Below are 18,156 nucleotides of genomic sequence, written 5' to 3'. Positions count from 1 at the left end.
AAAATACACTAACACTAATGATAACTGATGAACTAAAAAAAAAAAAAGTCGCAAAAAAATCTCATCATGTTTTAAGAAAGTTTACAAATTTGCATTGGGCTGCATTCAGCCCACAGGCTGTGGGGCGCTCAGGCTTCCTCTAGAGGATTCTTAGGTCTCTTCCTGCTGTCTGTGTTGCCTCCCATTCGATTGGGGCTCATCAGACACTGTGGCAGTCCACATTTGGAGCAGACACTGGTCGTTATTTACCTGTTAAGGACCCTGGCAGAAGATTACTTAGGGATTTCAAAGCAGCATAAAGCCTAGTTCTTAGACTCCGCAGTTGAGCAAGTTCACAGAAACCAATACAGGAATCAACCTTGTCTGTCTCATGAAGTGCCTCTCAAATTTTTCTGCTTATGTACTTGACTGTAGAGGTGATATGAAATGAGTATGTCAGGGGACCAGTGAAATAAGATTCTGAGGTTTCTTTGAAACCTTTTTATCTTGCAAATCCATGCAAATTTTACATTGTGTTCCATAATAGGTCTATTTATTTTAAAAAATAGTAATTGTAAAACAATACTGCACCCCCTCTTCACAAACAAAAGTCTTTGAGACTCAGGAATAGGCACTGTACTTACCTTGTGACTTCAAGAACACACTCCCCCTACGCCTCCCCACTAACACATTTCGTCTGGGGTGCATGTTACCTGCAGTGGTGTGGAAAACAAACATGTAGCTTTTGAGGATCTAGGCTACATTGTTGATGGCACTTTGGACCTTTTGCTGAATTTAAAAGGTACCTTTATAAATATGTTAGCCATTGATTAGACAGACCCATCTGGGCAATCCTCTGCTCAGTTTTAGTGGGGAACCTCATGAGCAGGGACTTAAGAATGTGGCTTCAGTCTAGAGCTCCTTAGCACATGTTATTGGACCCTATAAACCATCTCATTAATTTTTACATTTCTCGAAGCTAACTGGATCAACTGTCCCACTTCTTCCTGGACACATAAATACAATATTCTCTCCTAAAGTCACCATACCCAAATAAGTTCTTCCATAAGGTTGCTTAGAGATTGTAAATAATTCCTGTAAAGTGTTCAATATGGTTTCTTACATGTAGTGAACAGCCAGGAAACGGTAGCTGCTATGTTATTATTGCTGCTATCATTATACAATGTGTACCTACTGTGAACAAAACAGCATTATAAATGGAAAGTTTTTAAAACTGATAGCTGACAGATAACTTTGGATCTTGAATTGTAAACAGGTAAAACTTTTTTTTTTTTTTTTTGATATGGAGTCTTACTCTGTGGCCCAGGCTGGAGTCCAGTGGCATGATCTTGGCTCACTGTAGCCCTTGCTTCCTGAATTCAAGTGATTCTCCTGTCTCAGCCCTCCAAGTAGATAGGACTACAGGTGTGCACCACCACACCTGGCTAATTTTTGTATTTTTATTTTTTATTTATTTTTTGAGATGGAGTCATGCTCTGTTGCCCAGGCTGGAATGCAGTGGCGCAATCTCGGCTCACTGCAACCTCTGCCTCCTGGGTTCAAGCAATTCTCCTGCCTCGGCCTCCCAAGTAGCTGGGACTACAGGTGCCCACCACTATGCCTGACTAATTTTTTGTATTTTTGGTAGAGACGGGGTTTCACCGTGTTAGCCAGGGTGGTCTCGATCTCCTGACCTCATGATCTGGCCTCCCAAGTGCTGGGATTACAGGCGTGAGCCACCACACCCAGCCTATTTTTGTATTTTAGTAGAGATGGGGTTTCGACATGTTGGCCAGGCTAGTCTCAAACTCCTGACTTCAGGTGATCCTTATAATACTAAGAAGTATACACTGCTTGTGATATGATTAAAGAAAATGGAATAAATGAAATTCTTGAACAAAATGATACTTAAGAAATAAAACCACTAACTACACTAGGAGGAAAACTGATTATAGCTTCACATTATTTAACAGTGTGGCCAAGGCATAGAATTCTGTGGAGGAATAGTGCCTAGTAGAGTGCTTAGTTTGTGCTGCTTCATGTGTATTGGTTGAATGAATTTGATGGGTTGATACCTTATTATGGAAGCCGAATTATATATATATATATACCTGATTAAGCAAGAAATTTGAATGTTATCTAATGGTCAGTGAGAATTTTGAGCAGGGAAATGATGTCATTCATTGCTTGTTTTAGATTGGAAGGAAATGTACAAAAGGTTGTATTTTATGATAGAACTATGATAAATTTCCCTTTTACTTTGCTAACATTTCTAAGAACGCACACCCTTTATAAAGTCTAAGAGTACACTTCCAAAGGTGATAGTGGCTCCCTGTGAAATGGGAATGGGGGTGAGGGCAATGTATTTGCATCTGGGAGGGGTAGCATATGTACTTTGAAAGAGAGCATCCAGGGATATGTCCTTCATGAGTATCATTATTGTAGAGAATCCTTGAGTATCAAATCATAGAACTCCTAGAGCCCCTCAGCTCTTACCCTCATGTTATAGATGAGATCAAGTGAATTTCTTGACTCAACCCAGGACTCCTGATTCCTAGTTCATTGTTCTTTTTAATGCATTAAAGTTGTGGAAAAAAACATGCAGGTAAACAGAAGGGAGGATTGGTTTATGTAATTTTGTCTTCCCTCCTCCAGAGTAACTTTTCCAACAAGCCTCAGTGTTTTCATATCATCTTGCTGTACTTTAAAAATTTAAAAATTTGTGTCAATTACATATTCATGTAGGTAATAAAAAAATCTCACTGGCCGGGTACAGTGGCTCATGCCTGTAATCCCAGCACTTTGGTAGGCCAAGGCGGGTAGATCGCCTTAGCTCAGGAGTTCGAGACTACACAGGGCACATGGTAAAACCCCGTGCCTATTAAAAATACAAAATAATTAACCGGGTGTGGTGGCATGCAACTGTAGTCCCAGCTACTTGGGAGGCTGAGGCAGGAGAATCGCTTCAGCCCCAGAGGTGAAAGGTGCAGTGAACCAAGATTGCGCCGCTGCACTCCAGCTTGGGCTACAGAGTGAGACTCCTTCTCAAAAAAAAAAAAAAAAAAAAAAAAAAAACTCACCAACCCAGAGGCAAATCAGTAAAACATCTTGTCATATTTTCTTACCAGTCTTTTTTCTAAATGTGTACTTTTAAAATTAGAATTGTATTGTTTTACAGCTTTTTAAAAAGCTATTGTTTTATAGCTTTTTATATGTTTTTATATACAAACATTCACTTAAGTATATGTGTTTTTATTTTATTTTATTTTTTGTTTTTTAATTTTTATTTATTTATTTTTTTGAGATGGAGTTTCGCTCTTGTTGCCCAGGCTGGAGTACAATGGCATGATCTCAGCTCACTGCAACCTCCGCCTCCCGGGTTCAAGCGATTCTCCTGCCTCAGCCTCCTGGGTAACTGGGATTACAGGTGCTCACCACCACACATGCCTAATTTTTGTGTTTTTAGTAGAGATAGGGTTTTGCCGTGTTCGCCAGGCTGGTCTTGGAACTCCTGACCTCAGGTGATCCACCTGCCTCAGCCTCCCAAAGTGCTGGGATTACAGGCGTGAGCCACCACGCCCGGCCCTATTTAAAATGGTTATGTAGTAGTAATCCATAATACAGATGTGCCACAACATATATGATTAAATCTCTATTGTTAGGTAGTTCTCAGTTTTTCAAACAAGCAACTATTTTATAAATGCAAAGAGTTCTAAGAATATTAGGAGACTTCGAGTCATTCACTTACTAGTTTGAATTAGTTAATATCTGCTTTCTTTTTACTACCTAGTTGAGAGCGGCTAGTTGGAGAATGGAAACTGTGATTTGGCATGAAGCACTTTAGGAAGAGAGTGGGCTCAGAAAGGGCTGTGAAGGGGTAGAGTTCCATATAGACTATTTGAACCTCGGAAAAAGGGATGTAGAAAAAGGTTGCTGAATGGAGTAATTTCAGTGTTTTGCATAGGAGTGACTCTTTTTCTGGTCCATGTGACTTTTGCTTGAAGACTATTGCTCAGGCTATTTTGTAAGTTTGGGGTTCTCCCACACAAATAGATTGACTAAGCACTGGTTAAAAGGCTAGGCACCTGAGTACCACTTACATGTTGTACTTTCCAAGTTCTAACCTAACTACTTATAAACTCGAAAATAGTTACGAATTGTGGGTTACCTATAGTCAAATAGTAGGGTTTTTTTTTTTTTTCCAGTCAATTGGAAATGAAAGGGCAGGTATTGGCAAGGCTTAGGGACTAATTCAATGCCATTAGGAAAGCACAAGATAATTTAAGGGCTAAAAGCCTCAAAAAAAAAAAAAAAAAAATGGTGAAATGAAGAGTTGTTGCTGATTGGTGCAGGAACCTGAAAGATGAGACCTGAAAACTCAAATTACATTTCAGGAACTTGTGCTGGCGAGAGATAGGGATAACACAGATAAAAGTGTAATTTGTAGATACTCTAAAATCCCTTATCTTGGCCAATAATTTCAGCCATGGCTTAAAATAATGTATCTATCTGTACTTTAGCAAAATGGGTAGATTTGCATTTCACATGTTCCTCCTTTGGTTGAAAACAACTGATTACATAGGAAAGGGAAGATGATACTCTAAACTAGGTCTTCATTCTGCTACAGTATGACATTGGACAGGGCATTTCATCTCTCTGCTTTCTAACCTGCAAGTAAAAGGACGATTAATATTGGTTTAGATAATTTTTAAAGTTCCTTTAGAACCTGAAGAATCTTTATTTCTAAAACAAAAATGTCACCCATGAGGTAGAATTGGCTATACTTTCTCAACTGTAAGAAATTAAGCAAAATGCTGATCTAGTAGGTTCACATAACTTTTAAGTAAAGCATCTTGAAGGTGTCCCTCTATCAGCTGAAGAACAAATGTCTGAGTTTAATATATGACTGCATCAAAAAAAAAAAAAAAAAAAAAATGCAACCACAGTAGGTGACCAAAAGGATAAGTAACTTTCAGGAATTTTGAAAGCCCAGTAGTATTTAGTATATGCCCTCTCAGCATTAAAAAGGTCACCTTGCTAATACATGTTAATTTTGAAAGTTTAATTGACCTTTGGAATTTTAATATCAACCTTTTTTGGTGTGTTTAGAGGTTGGAGCAATCACTGAAGAAACTGAAGCCTGTGATTGGTGGAGTTTGGGTGCTGTCCTCTTTGAACTTCTCACTGGCAAGGTAAGCAGTGACCTGGATGTTTAATAAATGTACTCAGGTGCTACCTTGATTTCAGATTGAGAATATTAGCCTTCACCCTTAGTTTTTAAATCAGGGACTAAGCAAGAAAAACTTTGATACCGAAAGCAGGTAGACAAATACAAGTTTATCGAGATTCCAGATTTTTTTTAAAGTTGGATTGCATTACATTGAATAAATTGATGGTAAAATTATTTTATGTCACAATATTTCATAGTGAAATATGACTAAACCTTTTTTCTTTTTAATTTTCCATGATTCAGCTTTAACAGGGTCAAATCTGTAAGGTTTATATAAGGATGTATTAAAATTCTCTGGATGTTTTAAACATCTTGTCTGAAACCAGGAGGGAGTTCTTATTTAAGAAAATTAATGTAGATATTAAAGTTAGCATTATCTTTTTCTCAGTACCATAAATTTTTCCTATCTGTTCTAGCTTAAGGACAGAAATTATACTCTCAGATGAATGACTTTTGAGTATGATGTTTGAGTTAGTAGACTTTAATAAAGTATTGTGCAGATTGCTTCCTGGGAAGAAAACAGAGAAAATGTACAGTTACGCTTTTGTAAATAGTCATCTACCTACGTGTGTAGATAATACTGACCTAAGATTGTTGGAGAGTTTACAAATCACCTTTACGGCCATTTAAACTGTAAAGCGCTATATATGTATGTAAAGTATTATAACTAACAATTTCTAAACTTTGAAGAGTTTTTAAAACATTAAAACATTTTAAAGGGATCAGATCCCTTTTTAGTTTTGCATATAATTTAAGCATTTCTATAATATTCTGAGCCATTAATTTTATAACCAAGGACGATGGGACAGTAGCATAAGCTTATGATGTGATCATGGTGATTGTCTTCATTTCAGTTAAAAGTTCTATAGGCTCATAGCCCTCATCCTAAACAGCTTAGGCGGCACTGTGTTGATTACTACACCTCCAATTAAAATGGTTGTTGAGCGCTCTGTACTTGCTGTCCCTAAATCCTATGATACAACAAAATATGATGTTATTTGGGATAAGAAGTGTGCCTGATTGATTGTTTCAGACTCTGGTTGAATGCCATCCAGCAGGAATAAATACTCACACTACTTTGAACATGCCAGAATGTGTCTCTGAAGAGGCTCGCTCACTCATTCAACAGGTAATTTAATTGACCTCTCGGCCAGGTTTATCAACCATGCAGATTAGCAGAGCCCACACCTCCAAAACCTTAAAAAGAGATTAGTTTGGAGCAAGAAAAACCCATTTAACCTAAAACAAAGATGCATTCAGAATTAATACTGTATATTTTCAGGCTTTTGCTATCATCAAAGTATTGATTGGGTCAGAGAGTATAGTTAAAACTTCTTGGTATTAATTTTTTTTCCAAAATTCAGGACTCACATTTAGTCAATTCTGTATATTTGTATAACTCTGTGATTTGAGTATTGCTTTTAGCTTGTCTGGGGCTGCTCTAATTTTGCAGTTGCATTTTGTAACCTTCTATGAATGGCTGTTTTCAGTTTTTAATTCTTATTTATAAATTTACTCAGGTTATTTATAAAGCTACTCAGGTAGCTTAGGAGGGGCATATTAGAAAATCTTGTCAAGTTAGATACTTCATCATTGGTGGAACTTGGGCATTGGTGTCAATGATTACATTTCTGGTGGGTTTGAAGAAAGAGACTATTGATAATTAAAGTTCAGTATCCCAGAGACAGGCTTGGAACTCCAGTGAGCTGCTTAGATTGATTCCCCATACTTAAATTATTCCTCTAGTTTTGTATAGTGAATTTTGCTGAGTATATTGAGGGTTGTTAGTACTCTGGTGCCACAGGCCCTTTGCTGGGCTATCAGCTGGAACAAGCAGGCCTGGGATCCTTATACTTTGATGAAAAATATAATGGAAAAAGTTATTTGAAAAAGATCAAGAACTAAAATTATGTAATGAAACATGGATTGTTTTTAAAAATCAGGGAAAACAAAAATTGAAAGAAAAGAGGGCAGGGGAGCATATATTAGAAAGATAATTAACTAGTATTCTCTTGAAGAGTGATTTTGCTTTCATTCAACAAATATTATATACAAGGCACAATGCTATAAGCTACAAAGGTAAGACACGTAAATAACCATACCACATGGAAATTAATAAAGGCTGTCAAAGAGTTTTAAAAAATACTATGGCAAGTCAAAAGAAGGAGGCAGATATAATCAGTGGAGTGGTTGTATTAGGGAAAGTTTTTGTGGAATGGATGCTACTTTTGCTGGGCCTTAGAATTTCAGCATGGCAAGGCAGGATGTGGGGAGAACAGTCTTGGTGGAATGAATGGTTTGAACAAAGGCAAGGAAGGAGTCTGAAAGACCCAAGTTTAGGAAACAAAAGTTTGATTTATCTGGACTAGAGAGATAAGTAAAGATATGGGTAGTAGGTGAGCATAAAAAAATAAGTTGGAGTTCTCTTATGGGGTTCTATCATCACAAACACAAGAGTAGAGTGATAATATTTAATTCATTAAAATTTGAGATTTGGCCGGGCACAGTGACTCATGCCCGTAATCCCAGCACTTTGGGAGGCCGAGGCGGGTGGATCACGAGGTCAGGAGATCGAGACCATCCTGGCTAACACGGTGAAACCCCATCTCTACTAAAAATACAAAAAATTAGCCGGGTGTGGTGGTGGGTGCCTGTGGTCCCAGCTACTCGGGAGGCTGAGGCAGGAGAATGGCATGAACCTGGGAGGCGGAGCTTGCAGTGAGCCGAGATTGCGCCACTGCACTCCAGCCTAGGTGACAGAGTGAGACTCCGTCTCAAAAAAAAAAAAAAGAGATTTGGAGTTTGTGGAGAGGAGTAAGTAAAAGATTTAGAGTTGTACTTCAGGAAGATTAATTTGCCCAGAGTACGTAAACTATAAAGAAACAATCAGGTTGGGAATGCTGAGATGAGAATACCTAGAGCACTTTAGATTAAGAGGTAATGAAGAGATACATAAAACATTTCATTCTAATGTGAAAAAAGAGCAGCTATTCATTTGATTTCATCTTATTTGTTGTGGCACGAGATAAATTCAAAGTATTTTTTAGTAAATAATTTAGGAAAGACTAGCAACTGCTATTTTTTTGTTTCTCTTCCTTAAAGAAGTAGTCATTATTATCTAATACTAAAAATAGAATTCCTCATAATAAGTTATCAAGTTCGGCTTTTGTCTTTATTAGAAGTTATGTTGTAAAGGAATGCAGGCTTAAGGTATGGTAAGTCTCCAAACTCAGATATGTATATCTTATATAGTAAATCAGCATTATGTCATTGGCCTGCCTAAGGAAACTACCACTCATGTTGAGGAAACATCATCAGGAAAGGGAAAAGGGGTCTCTTGGCATGATTAGCAATTTGTCATTTTGACTTTCCTTTTCCACTACCTCACAGGTCATAGAGGTCACTTTAAAAAAAAATCACAAGATGATTTATATGGAAATAATTCTACTTGGGGGAAATTTTCTCCTCTTTGGTCTTTTAGCTCCTTGCTTTGTTGTTAGATTTCATAATCCCCTGTACCCCTGGTTCATTTATCTGTCCAAGTCAAGCGAATGGTGCCAAAGTAAACATAATTACGTTTTAAATGCAATCTTAAAAAAAATTCCTCAGAGCATGTATGTTTGTGCTTTAGCATGTACATTAGTTAATTATGACACAGTTGCTTGGTCAGTTTTAGGAAATTGTGTGAGGAAAAGACCAAAACAAATTTTTTGTGTCCTCATTGCTCAGCTCTGTTGCCTATTTTTCAGGAGAAAGGAGGTTGGCAGCTGCTGTCTTGGATTCATTAACTTGAATGTGCCACTGGCTGACATTTTCTTAAGCAGTAGAATCTTTCTGTGACCTCTCTTTGAGATGTATTATAGCCTTTAAAACAGCAGAATAAGCAAGATAGTCATGGTTAAAACAATTACACTTTTGCCTATAGATTTATACTTGCAAATATATAGAGGAGTTCATGAACTAATTAAATTGACTTTAGTAAAAGTCAAAATATGAACCTTTAGAATTTCACATTTAAAGTAACATTTTAGAAAGAAACCAGTTGTTTATAATGAAGAAGAAAGAACTTACATGTTTATATGTTTCCTGAAATACTAAATATAATGCTGTCATTGCAGTTAATTCTTACAAATATTTGAAATGTTAGATTTATATTAAAATGTTTGATGCCTTCCACATTTCAGTCAGTAAACATAAATTGATTGTAAAAGTGGATTTGATACATGTAGGATATTCCTATGATGTTTGTTTTGTAACAATAGCTTTTCTCTTAGCAAATCGTAGCAACTACTAATATAAAAATTCTTTGAGCAATTAGGTTTAATAAACAGTGTAGTATGGTTCAGTTTGAGTGCTAGACATAATATCAAGTAAAAGACTGTTAGTATAGTCTTTTGAAGTGTATGCTTCACTCCCCGTATGGATTTAGTTATACCCAAGTGAAGTAATAGATTCTTAGCATTTGCAGATCTCACTTTCATGAGGCAGTGTAATGTTGTTGTTAAGGCATGGATTCTGGAATCAGAATGCTTGAATTCAAATCTTGTCTTTGCCACTTACTACCTGTTTGATCTTAAACAAGTTACTTAATTTCCCTTTTCTTATCTATAAAATGGAGATAATAGTAGCTATTCATAGAATTGTGAGTTAAATGAGTTAACCTGTCATAAGCACTTAGAATAATACCTGGCATGTGGTAAATGTCATGTATATCTTTGTTAATATTATTGATGGGACAGTGAAGAACATTCATGACACAGTAATTTGCAATTTGATGAAGCATGTATTGGAATTATAGGTCTGCTAATGAAGAATGAGGCTACTGCTATTGGCATAGGTCAACAAAATTTTTTTTTTTTTTTTTTTTTTTTTTTTTGAGACGGAGTCTCACTCTGTCGCCCAGGCTGGAGTGCAGTGGCTGGATCTCAGCTCACTACAAGCTCTGCCTCCTGGTTCACACCATTCTCCTGCCTCAGCCTCCTGAGTAGCTGGGACTACAGGCGCCCGCCATCTCACCTGGCTAGTTTTTTTTTTTTTTTTTTTTTCTGTATTTTTTTTAGTAGAGACAGGGTTTCACCATGTTAGCCAGGATTGTTTCGATCTCCTGACGTTGTGATCCACCCGTCTCGGCCTCCCAAAGTGCTGGGATTACAGGCTTGAGCCACCGCGCCCAGCCAGGTCAACAAAATTCTAAAAAAGTAGTGGACTGGCATATAATAGCAAACAATTGACACTTATTGTACAAATAATTGAATTAATCATGAATGAAAGAAAAATTAGAAATAATGAAAAAGAAAGAGAAGAAATAGAAGTTTTGGTTAACATCCAAGAGTGGAATTTCCTATATATTGGACTACAAATATTGTAAATAAATAATTTAATATTTCAGTTGCACTTGACTACATTCTGTGGAAAAAAGTATTTACTGTGAGTATTCTTAAATTTGAGTGGCTGTGGCTTCGTAAGTTAGTTGGCAGAGTTTCTTTCCCCCAAAAAGTATGAAGTTAGACAGATTTGGTGAAAAATCTATCATTTCAGTGCTCTGGAAATGGATCAAAGGATACAACAATCTGAAAGGTATTTATGCTTAAAAAATAGCTGAACTGGCCAGGCACAGTGGCTCACGCCTGTAATCCCAGCACTTTGGGAGGCTGAGGTGGATGAATCACTTGAGGTCAGGAATTTGAGACCAGGCTAATGTGGTGAAACCCTGTCTCTACTAAAAATACAAAAATTAGCTGGGCGTGGTGGTGGGTGCCTGTAGTCCCAAGTACTTGGGAGGCTGAGACAGGAGAATTGCTTGAACCTGGGAGGTAGAGGTTGCAGTGAGCCGAGATCGTGCCACTGCACTCCAGCCTGGGCAACAGAGTGTGGCTGTGTCTCAGACAAACAAACAAACAAAAAACAGCTGAACTCTGGGAAAGAACAGTGGGGACTCTTGACCCAGGGCTGCTTTCAATCTCCCCTTCCTGCTTGATCAGGTGCAAAGGTTCTGCCAGGGTGGGGTAAACCATGAGGACTGATCCTGAGGCTGCATAAATGTGCACAGGAACAGGGAATAGGCCCAGCAGAAAGTAAAATCCAGGGCAGATGTGGTTTTGTGGCCTAAACTTTGAGTGTGTTCTCCTATGCATTGGCAGAGAACAGAAGCTTGAAGGGCTGAGATACTTGAACACAACCTCTGTTCAGTCATTGGTTGACCCATAAGCTATGCAGACACAGGGGTGACCCTGAGAAAGCCAGCTTTAAAAAGAAAAAAAAAATGTGGAAACTTGTCAGCAGCTGCACATTACAGTGCAGTGGGAAGGGAACTTAGCAACTTTATAGATCTAACTGAAACAAGTTACCAAACAAAGAACAAACAATCCAATAGCAATGATAAACTTCATGGGGAAAAAAATCAGACTCTAGAGTTGCTAAAATATACTATCTAAAATGTCCTGTTTTCAGTGAAGTGTAATGTAAGACATACACAAACAAAAATGTGTGTCCCATATTCAGGAAAAAAAAAAGCAATCAGGAGAAATTGTCTCTGAGTGTACCCAAACAATGGATTTCCAAAGACTTTAAAGCAGCTATTGTAAATATTTCCAAAGAACGAAATGAAACTGTGTTTAAATAATTAAACAAGTGACAAAAATGAATCAATAAAGAGATTCTGTAATAAGGAGAAAGTATATTTTTAAAAAACAGAACTAAGTAGAAGTCACAAGTTGAAAAATATAATAACTGACATGTAAAATTCACTAGAAAAAAAATGACTGAAGTAGCTAACAGCAAATTTGAGATAGAAGAAGAAAGAATGAATGAACTTAAATTAATAGAAATTATTGAATCAGAAAAGTAGACATAAAAATTGAAAAAAAATGAACAGACTATGGAAATCTGTAAGACAATAGCAAATGTACCAGTATACATATAATGATAGTCCCAGAAGGAGAGGAGAAAGGGTAAGGGACAGCAAAAAGAAATAATGGCTAAAATCTTTCCAGATTTGATGAAAAGCATTAACTTATGCATCCAAGAAACTCAACAGACCCTATGTAGGAAAATGCAAAGAGGTCTACACTTAGACATATTTAGAGATATCCACACTTAACCAAATTGTTGAAAGACAAAAACAAGAAAATTTTGGAAACAGTAAAAGGAAAATAACTTACATAGAAGGAAGCATTAATGTCTAAATAATTATCAAAACATGGAGGACAGAAGATAATAGAATGATACAAAGTGCTGAAATCAAAAAGCAGCAGTAAACCAAGAATTCAGCAACATTATCCTTCAAAAATGAAGGTGCATAAAGACATTCCCAAATACAGAAAGACTGGGAGGGTTTATTGCTAGCAGAATTGCCTTACAAGAAATACCACAGGAATTCCTTCAGGGTGGAAAGAAATGACACCAGGTAGTAACGTATGTCCAAGGAGGAAATGAGGAACACTAAAAATTGTAGATATGAGTTCATAGAAAAGACTCTCTCTCTCTCTCTCTCTATATATATATGTGTGTGTGTGTGTGTGTGTGTGTGTGTGTGTGTGTGTGTGTGTGTATATGTATATATAGAGAGCTACATGCAATTTTATCTTTTAAATAAAATATATATACACACATACATATATATATATACATTGTCTATTACTAAATTGTTTTTCCTTTCAATTCAGTTCAATTTTGTTTCCTATATTTTGAGGCCATTAGTGCATGTACATTTGTAATTGTTACAGCTACTCACGTACTATCACTATGAAACATTTGTCAGTCCCATCTTACTATTAAGATAGACAGTAAATATATATACACATACATATATACATACATTTTGTCTTTTAAATAAAATATATATTACATACACACATATACATATGTATGTATGTATACATATATATTTGTGTGTATTTAAAAGACACAAAATTGCATTTATATATTTTATTTAAAAGACATAAAATTGCATGTGTATATATATATATGTGTATATATATTATTTAAAAGGCATAAAATTGCATGTAGCAACAATTATAAAACCATGCTATTGGGTTTAACACACATAGAAGCAATATCTAAATATTTATGATGATAATAGATGAAGGGGGCTATGGTGGAGCAAAGTTTCTACCTTTTGCTAAATTAAAGTTACTACTGTTTTGAAGTAGATAAATGATCTTATAAGATAAGTGATATATTAAGTGATAAGATACATATTGTAGGGATACAGCAACACCCCCCGCCAAAATCCTAAAAACAAAAAAGAAAGTAGAGAAACTAAAATGGTACAGCACAAAGCACTTAACACAAAAGAAGGCAGTAAAGGAAGAACAAATAAGACAGCAAATCTAGAAAACAAGTAGCAAAATAGCAAATATAAACCCACCATGTCAATAAAGTGAATGTCTAAACATGCCAAACCAAAGGCAGATTCTGTTAAGCTGGATCTTCTGTGTGTGAGAGACAAACCTTAAATTAAAAAACGAACAGATTGAAAGACAAAGGATGGAAAAGAATAAACCATACCAACAGTAACCACAGAAGAGCTGTAGTGGCAATATTAAATATCAGACAAAATGGGTATTAAGATAGATTTACTAGGGACTGACAAATGTTTCATAGTGATAGTACATGGGTAGCTGTAACAATTACAAATGTATATACACTAATAATAGCCTTAAAATATAGGAAACAAAATTGCACTGAATTGAAAGGAAAAGCAGACAATTTAGTAATAGTAAGTGGAGGCTCAATACTCCATTCTCCATGGTTTATAGAAACCCAGCAAGGACATTGAAGACTCGAACAAGCTGTAACTGACATGTATATAACACTTCACCCAGTGACTGCAGAACACACATTCTTAGCAAGTACATACAAAACAGTCTCCAAGAAAGATCACATGCTAGGCCATAAAACAAGTTTTAGCATTTAAAGGGATTGAATTCATACAATGTATTCTGAATTATATTGTACACTGATTATAATAACCATAACAATCAAAGTAGAAATCAACAAGAGGAGATCTGCTAAATCCACAAATATTTGAAAATTAAACCGTATACTTCTAAGTTTTGTATGAGTTAAAGAAGAAATATCAAGAAAAACTAAAAAAAGTTTTAAATGGAACGAAAAGGAAAACACAGTATATCAAAATGTATAGGATATAGCTAAATCAATTCTTGAGGGAAATTTATAGCTTTTTGACTATATCAGAAAAAAAAAGGAAGGTTTCAAATCAAAATCTTAGCTTGCACCGTAAGAAACTGAAACAAAGCTAGATATGGTTGTGTGTTTCTGTAGTCCCAGCTACTTGGGAGGCTGAGGTGTGAGGATCACTTGAGTTCAGGAGTTCAAGACCAGCCTGGGCAACATAGTAAGACCCTGTCTCTAAATTTGAAAAAAGAAAGAAAGAAACTATGAAAAGAAGCTGTAAAAAACAAAGTAAATCCAAAGCAAGCAGAAGAAAGGAAGCAGAAATCAGTAAGATAGAGAACAGAAGAAAAAGAGAAAAATTAGCAAAATTGGGAAACCTTTAGCTGGTTCCAAACTGTGCATAAAAAGGCAAAGGACTATAATGTCCAAAACAATTTTGCAAGAGAACAAAGTTGGAGGACTTAACGCTACCTGATTGTAAAGCCACCATAGTTTTAAGACCACAGTGTTTTTCTAACAAATGGCACTGGGAAATTGAATATACACATGCTAAAAACAAAAAGAACTTAGACCCATATTATTTGCAAAAGTTAACTCAAAATAGCTTATATATTTGTATATAAGAGTTAAAGCCATAACAATTGTAGAAGAAAACAAAGGAGAAAATCTTTGATGTTGGGTTAGGCAAAGAAGTATTAGATGTGATACTAAAAGCGTGGTCCATAAAAGGGAAAGTTGATAAAGTAGATTTCCTTAAAATTAAAAACTTGTGCATTCAAAAGTCACCATTAAGAAAATGAAGACAATAGGGCGGGTGTGGTGGCTTATGCCTGTAATCCCAGCACTTTGGGAGGCCATGGTAGGAGGACCTCTTGAGCACAGAAGTTTGCAACTAGCCTTGACAACATAGCAAGACCCAACCTCTATGAATAAATAATAAAAATATAAAAATTTTAAAGAAGGAAAATGAAGACAAGTCAGACTGGGAGAAAATATTTGCAAATCATGTACCTGATAAGGGACTTATATTCAGAATATATAAAGAACTCGTAATTCAGTAAGATAGACAATTCAGTTTTAAAATGGGCGGAAAGTTAGATATTTCACCAAGGAAGCTATTTGAATGGCTAACGAGCACATGAAAAGATGCCTCAACATTATTAGTTGTTAGGGGATATAAATTAAAACCATAATAAGGTACTACTCATATCAAGAGAAGGGCTGTTATCAAAATGACAGTACCAAGAGCTCAGGATGTAGAGAAACTGAAATCCTCAAACTTAAATGTTTGTGAGAATGTAAGATGGTACAACTACTTTAGAAAAGTTTGGAAATTTTATAAAAAGTTAAACATAAGCTCATTCTGTGACGCAGCAATTCTACTTCTAGGAATGTAACCAAGAAAAATGAAAATATATGTCTACACAAAGACATGTACATGAATGTTAATAGCAACATTATTCATTATAGCCCCAAACTGGAAAGTCCAAGTATCTAAAAACTAGTGAATGGATTAATGAAATGTGGTACATCTAAACAATGGAATACTAAGAAAAAGGAACGGACTGTTGATACTTGCTACAATGTGGATGGATCTCAGAAACATAATGATGAGTGAAAGAAGGCAGCAGCAAAAGACTACATATTTTATGATTTCAATTATATGAAATGTTCAGAAAGGGCAACTTTATAGAGAAAAAAGGCAGGTCAGTGGTTGCCGAGGGCTGGAGATGGGAGTGGGGATTAACTGTAAATGGCATGAGGAAGCTTTTTAGGGTAATCAAAATGTTCTAAAACTGGATTGTGGTGCTAGTTGCACAACTCTTTAAATTTACTAAAAGTCATCAAATTGTACACTTTATAAGGGATGAATTTTATGCTATGTAAATTATCCCTCAGTAAAGTTGTTAACACAAAAATTTGACATTATTAAACCACAAAATTTTTTTTACATATTTTACACTCGTGTCCTGTTTCTGAAGAAACCAAAACTTGTTTCATTCATTAGATTAAATTATTTCCTTTGTGTCAACTATGCCAAAGACTAGTAATTTTGAAATACTAAAAAGCATATTCACACTTAGGTAAAGTTTAGTCTCAATATATACATAGTTCATTAGGGGTCGAAAGATTTACTGTGCTTCCCAAATTTTCTAATCATGGTGGAAGTAACTGGCTATCTCAGAATCTAGTGCAGTATCTAATTAATGTCATGGTGTACTTTTGGGGTAGGAAATTGATAGGTATAGCTATCCTATTATACTCCATGAGGATGAGGGAAACAAAGGAAGTTACTCAAGGCCATGTTTTCCATCAGTTGAAAAGCCATAAACTCAGTTCAGGTGTCTCTCACACCCCACAGCTAGAGTGATATTAGATATAGCTCACTTTCAAGAAAACATGGTCACTTGGGTATTAATCAAGACTTTGTTACCAGGGTTGAATTTAGAAGTTGTTTCCTTTCAAATATTGGTTTTCCTTTGATTTGCCAGTTGGATTCTTGTTACTCACTTAATCTGTCTTTTTTTTTTTTTAGCTCTTGCAGTTCAATCCTCTGGAACGACTTGGTGCTGGAGTTGCTGGTGTTGAAGATATCAAATCTCATCCATTCTTTACCCCTGTGGATTGGGCAGAACTGATGAGATGAATGTAATGCAGGGTTATCTTCACACATTCTGAGCACCTCCGTGACAGGCATCTCCAGCACTGAGGCACCTCTGCCTCACAGTCACTTATGGAGCACCAAAGCATTTGGATAAAGACCGTTATAGGAAATGGGGGTGGGGGTTAGGGGAATGGCTGAAAGAGAACAATTCGTTTACAATTACAAGATATTAGCTGATTTTGCCAGGGGTTGTTATATACATACCTTCAACCGAGGTGTGATCTGAATTTAGTCCACATTCGGTGTTGCAGATGAGTTGTAAAGCCAACCGAAAGAGTTCCTTCAAGAAATTCCTCTGTAGGAAGCTGTAAGTGTAGAATGAAGTTTTACTTGAAAGGACCTTTACGTGGCAGCTAACAGTGCTTTTTGCTGACCAGGATTGGTTTATATGATTAAATTAATATTTGCTTAATAATACACTAAAAGTACTTCATGAACAACGTCATCAGTGCAACTTAAAAGTGAGAAAAATAGAATATACATGTAATTTCTGACAGAAAACCTGTACCCTGATGCTATATAATTAATGTATGTTGAATGTGGTCCCAGATTATTTCTGTGAGAAGACACTCCATGTTGTCAGCTTTGTACTCTTGGTTGATATTGCTTATTTAGAGAAGGGTTCATATAAACACTCACTCTGTGTCTTCAACAGCATCTTTCTTTCCCCATCTTTCCATTTTCTGCACCCTCTGCTTGTTCCCTCATATTCTGTTCTTCCAACTCCTGCTAACACACATGCAACAAAAAAGGGAAGGAAGTGCTTATTTCCCCAAATTGTGTAAGGACTAAAAAATCATGATGTCAAATAAACATGGTGAAACATTAGATCTCTTCTTCATTTAATAACCCTCCCCTCTTGTTTTTCTTAAAGAAATGCCTCCGTTCCTTTCCTTGTGAAATATTATCAGTTTCTACCATTGCTTCTCATGCTTGACTTTGTTTTACTTTTTGGCTTGGTATACTAAGAAGCAAAGGATCTCATCTAAATGGAATTGAATGGCAGTCCTAGTTTGTTACTTTGGTGATGAGATTTTTAGATTTGAACTAATCTATCTGACATCATGTAGAAAGAATGTAAGTATTCACACATCTCCAAACATTTGTATTTGTTACTTCTTTTTGTTGCTAAGGTAGCTCCTAT

At 36.1% G+C, this 18,156-nt stretch overlaps 1 protein-coding gene across 10 annotated transcripts in view; it reads left to right on the top strand.

Moving 5' to 3' along the window:
* The window catches only part of RPS6KC1 (ribosomal protein S6 kinase C1), a 219,633-nt gene extending 201,793 nt beyond the window's left edge, over positions 1-17,840 (top strand). For all 10 annotated transcript variants that reach the window (XM_030935916.1, XM_030935919.1, XM_030935918.1 and 7 more), the window contains 3 exons: positions 5,089-5,171; positions 6,243-6,338; positions 16,884-17,840. In XM_030935916.1, coding sequence (XP_030791776.1) covers positions 5,089-5,171; positions 6,243-6,338; positions 16,884-16,994 — 290 coding nt within the window. In that variant the 3' untranslated portion in view covers positions 16,995-17,840. The remainder of the gene's footprint in view (positions 1-5,088; positions 5,172-6,242; positions 6,339-16,883) is intronic.
* Positions 17,841-18,156: the final 316 nt, after the last annotated feature.

Source organism: Rhinopithecus roxellana, chromosome 8, assembly GCF_007565055.1.
Source record: "Rhinopithecus roxellana isolate Shanxi Qingling chromosome 8, ASM756505v1, whole genome shotgun sequence".
NCBI classification, from domain to species: domain Eukaryota; kingdom Metazoa; phylum Chordata; class Mammalia; order Primates; family Cercopithecidae; genus Rhinopithecus; species Rhinopithecus roxellana.
The sequence above is the reverse complement of the archived record's forward strand: the minus strand, read 5'-3'. Positions and strand labels throughout refer to the sequence as shown.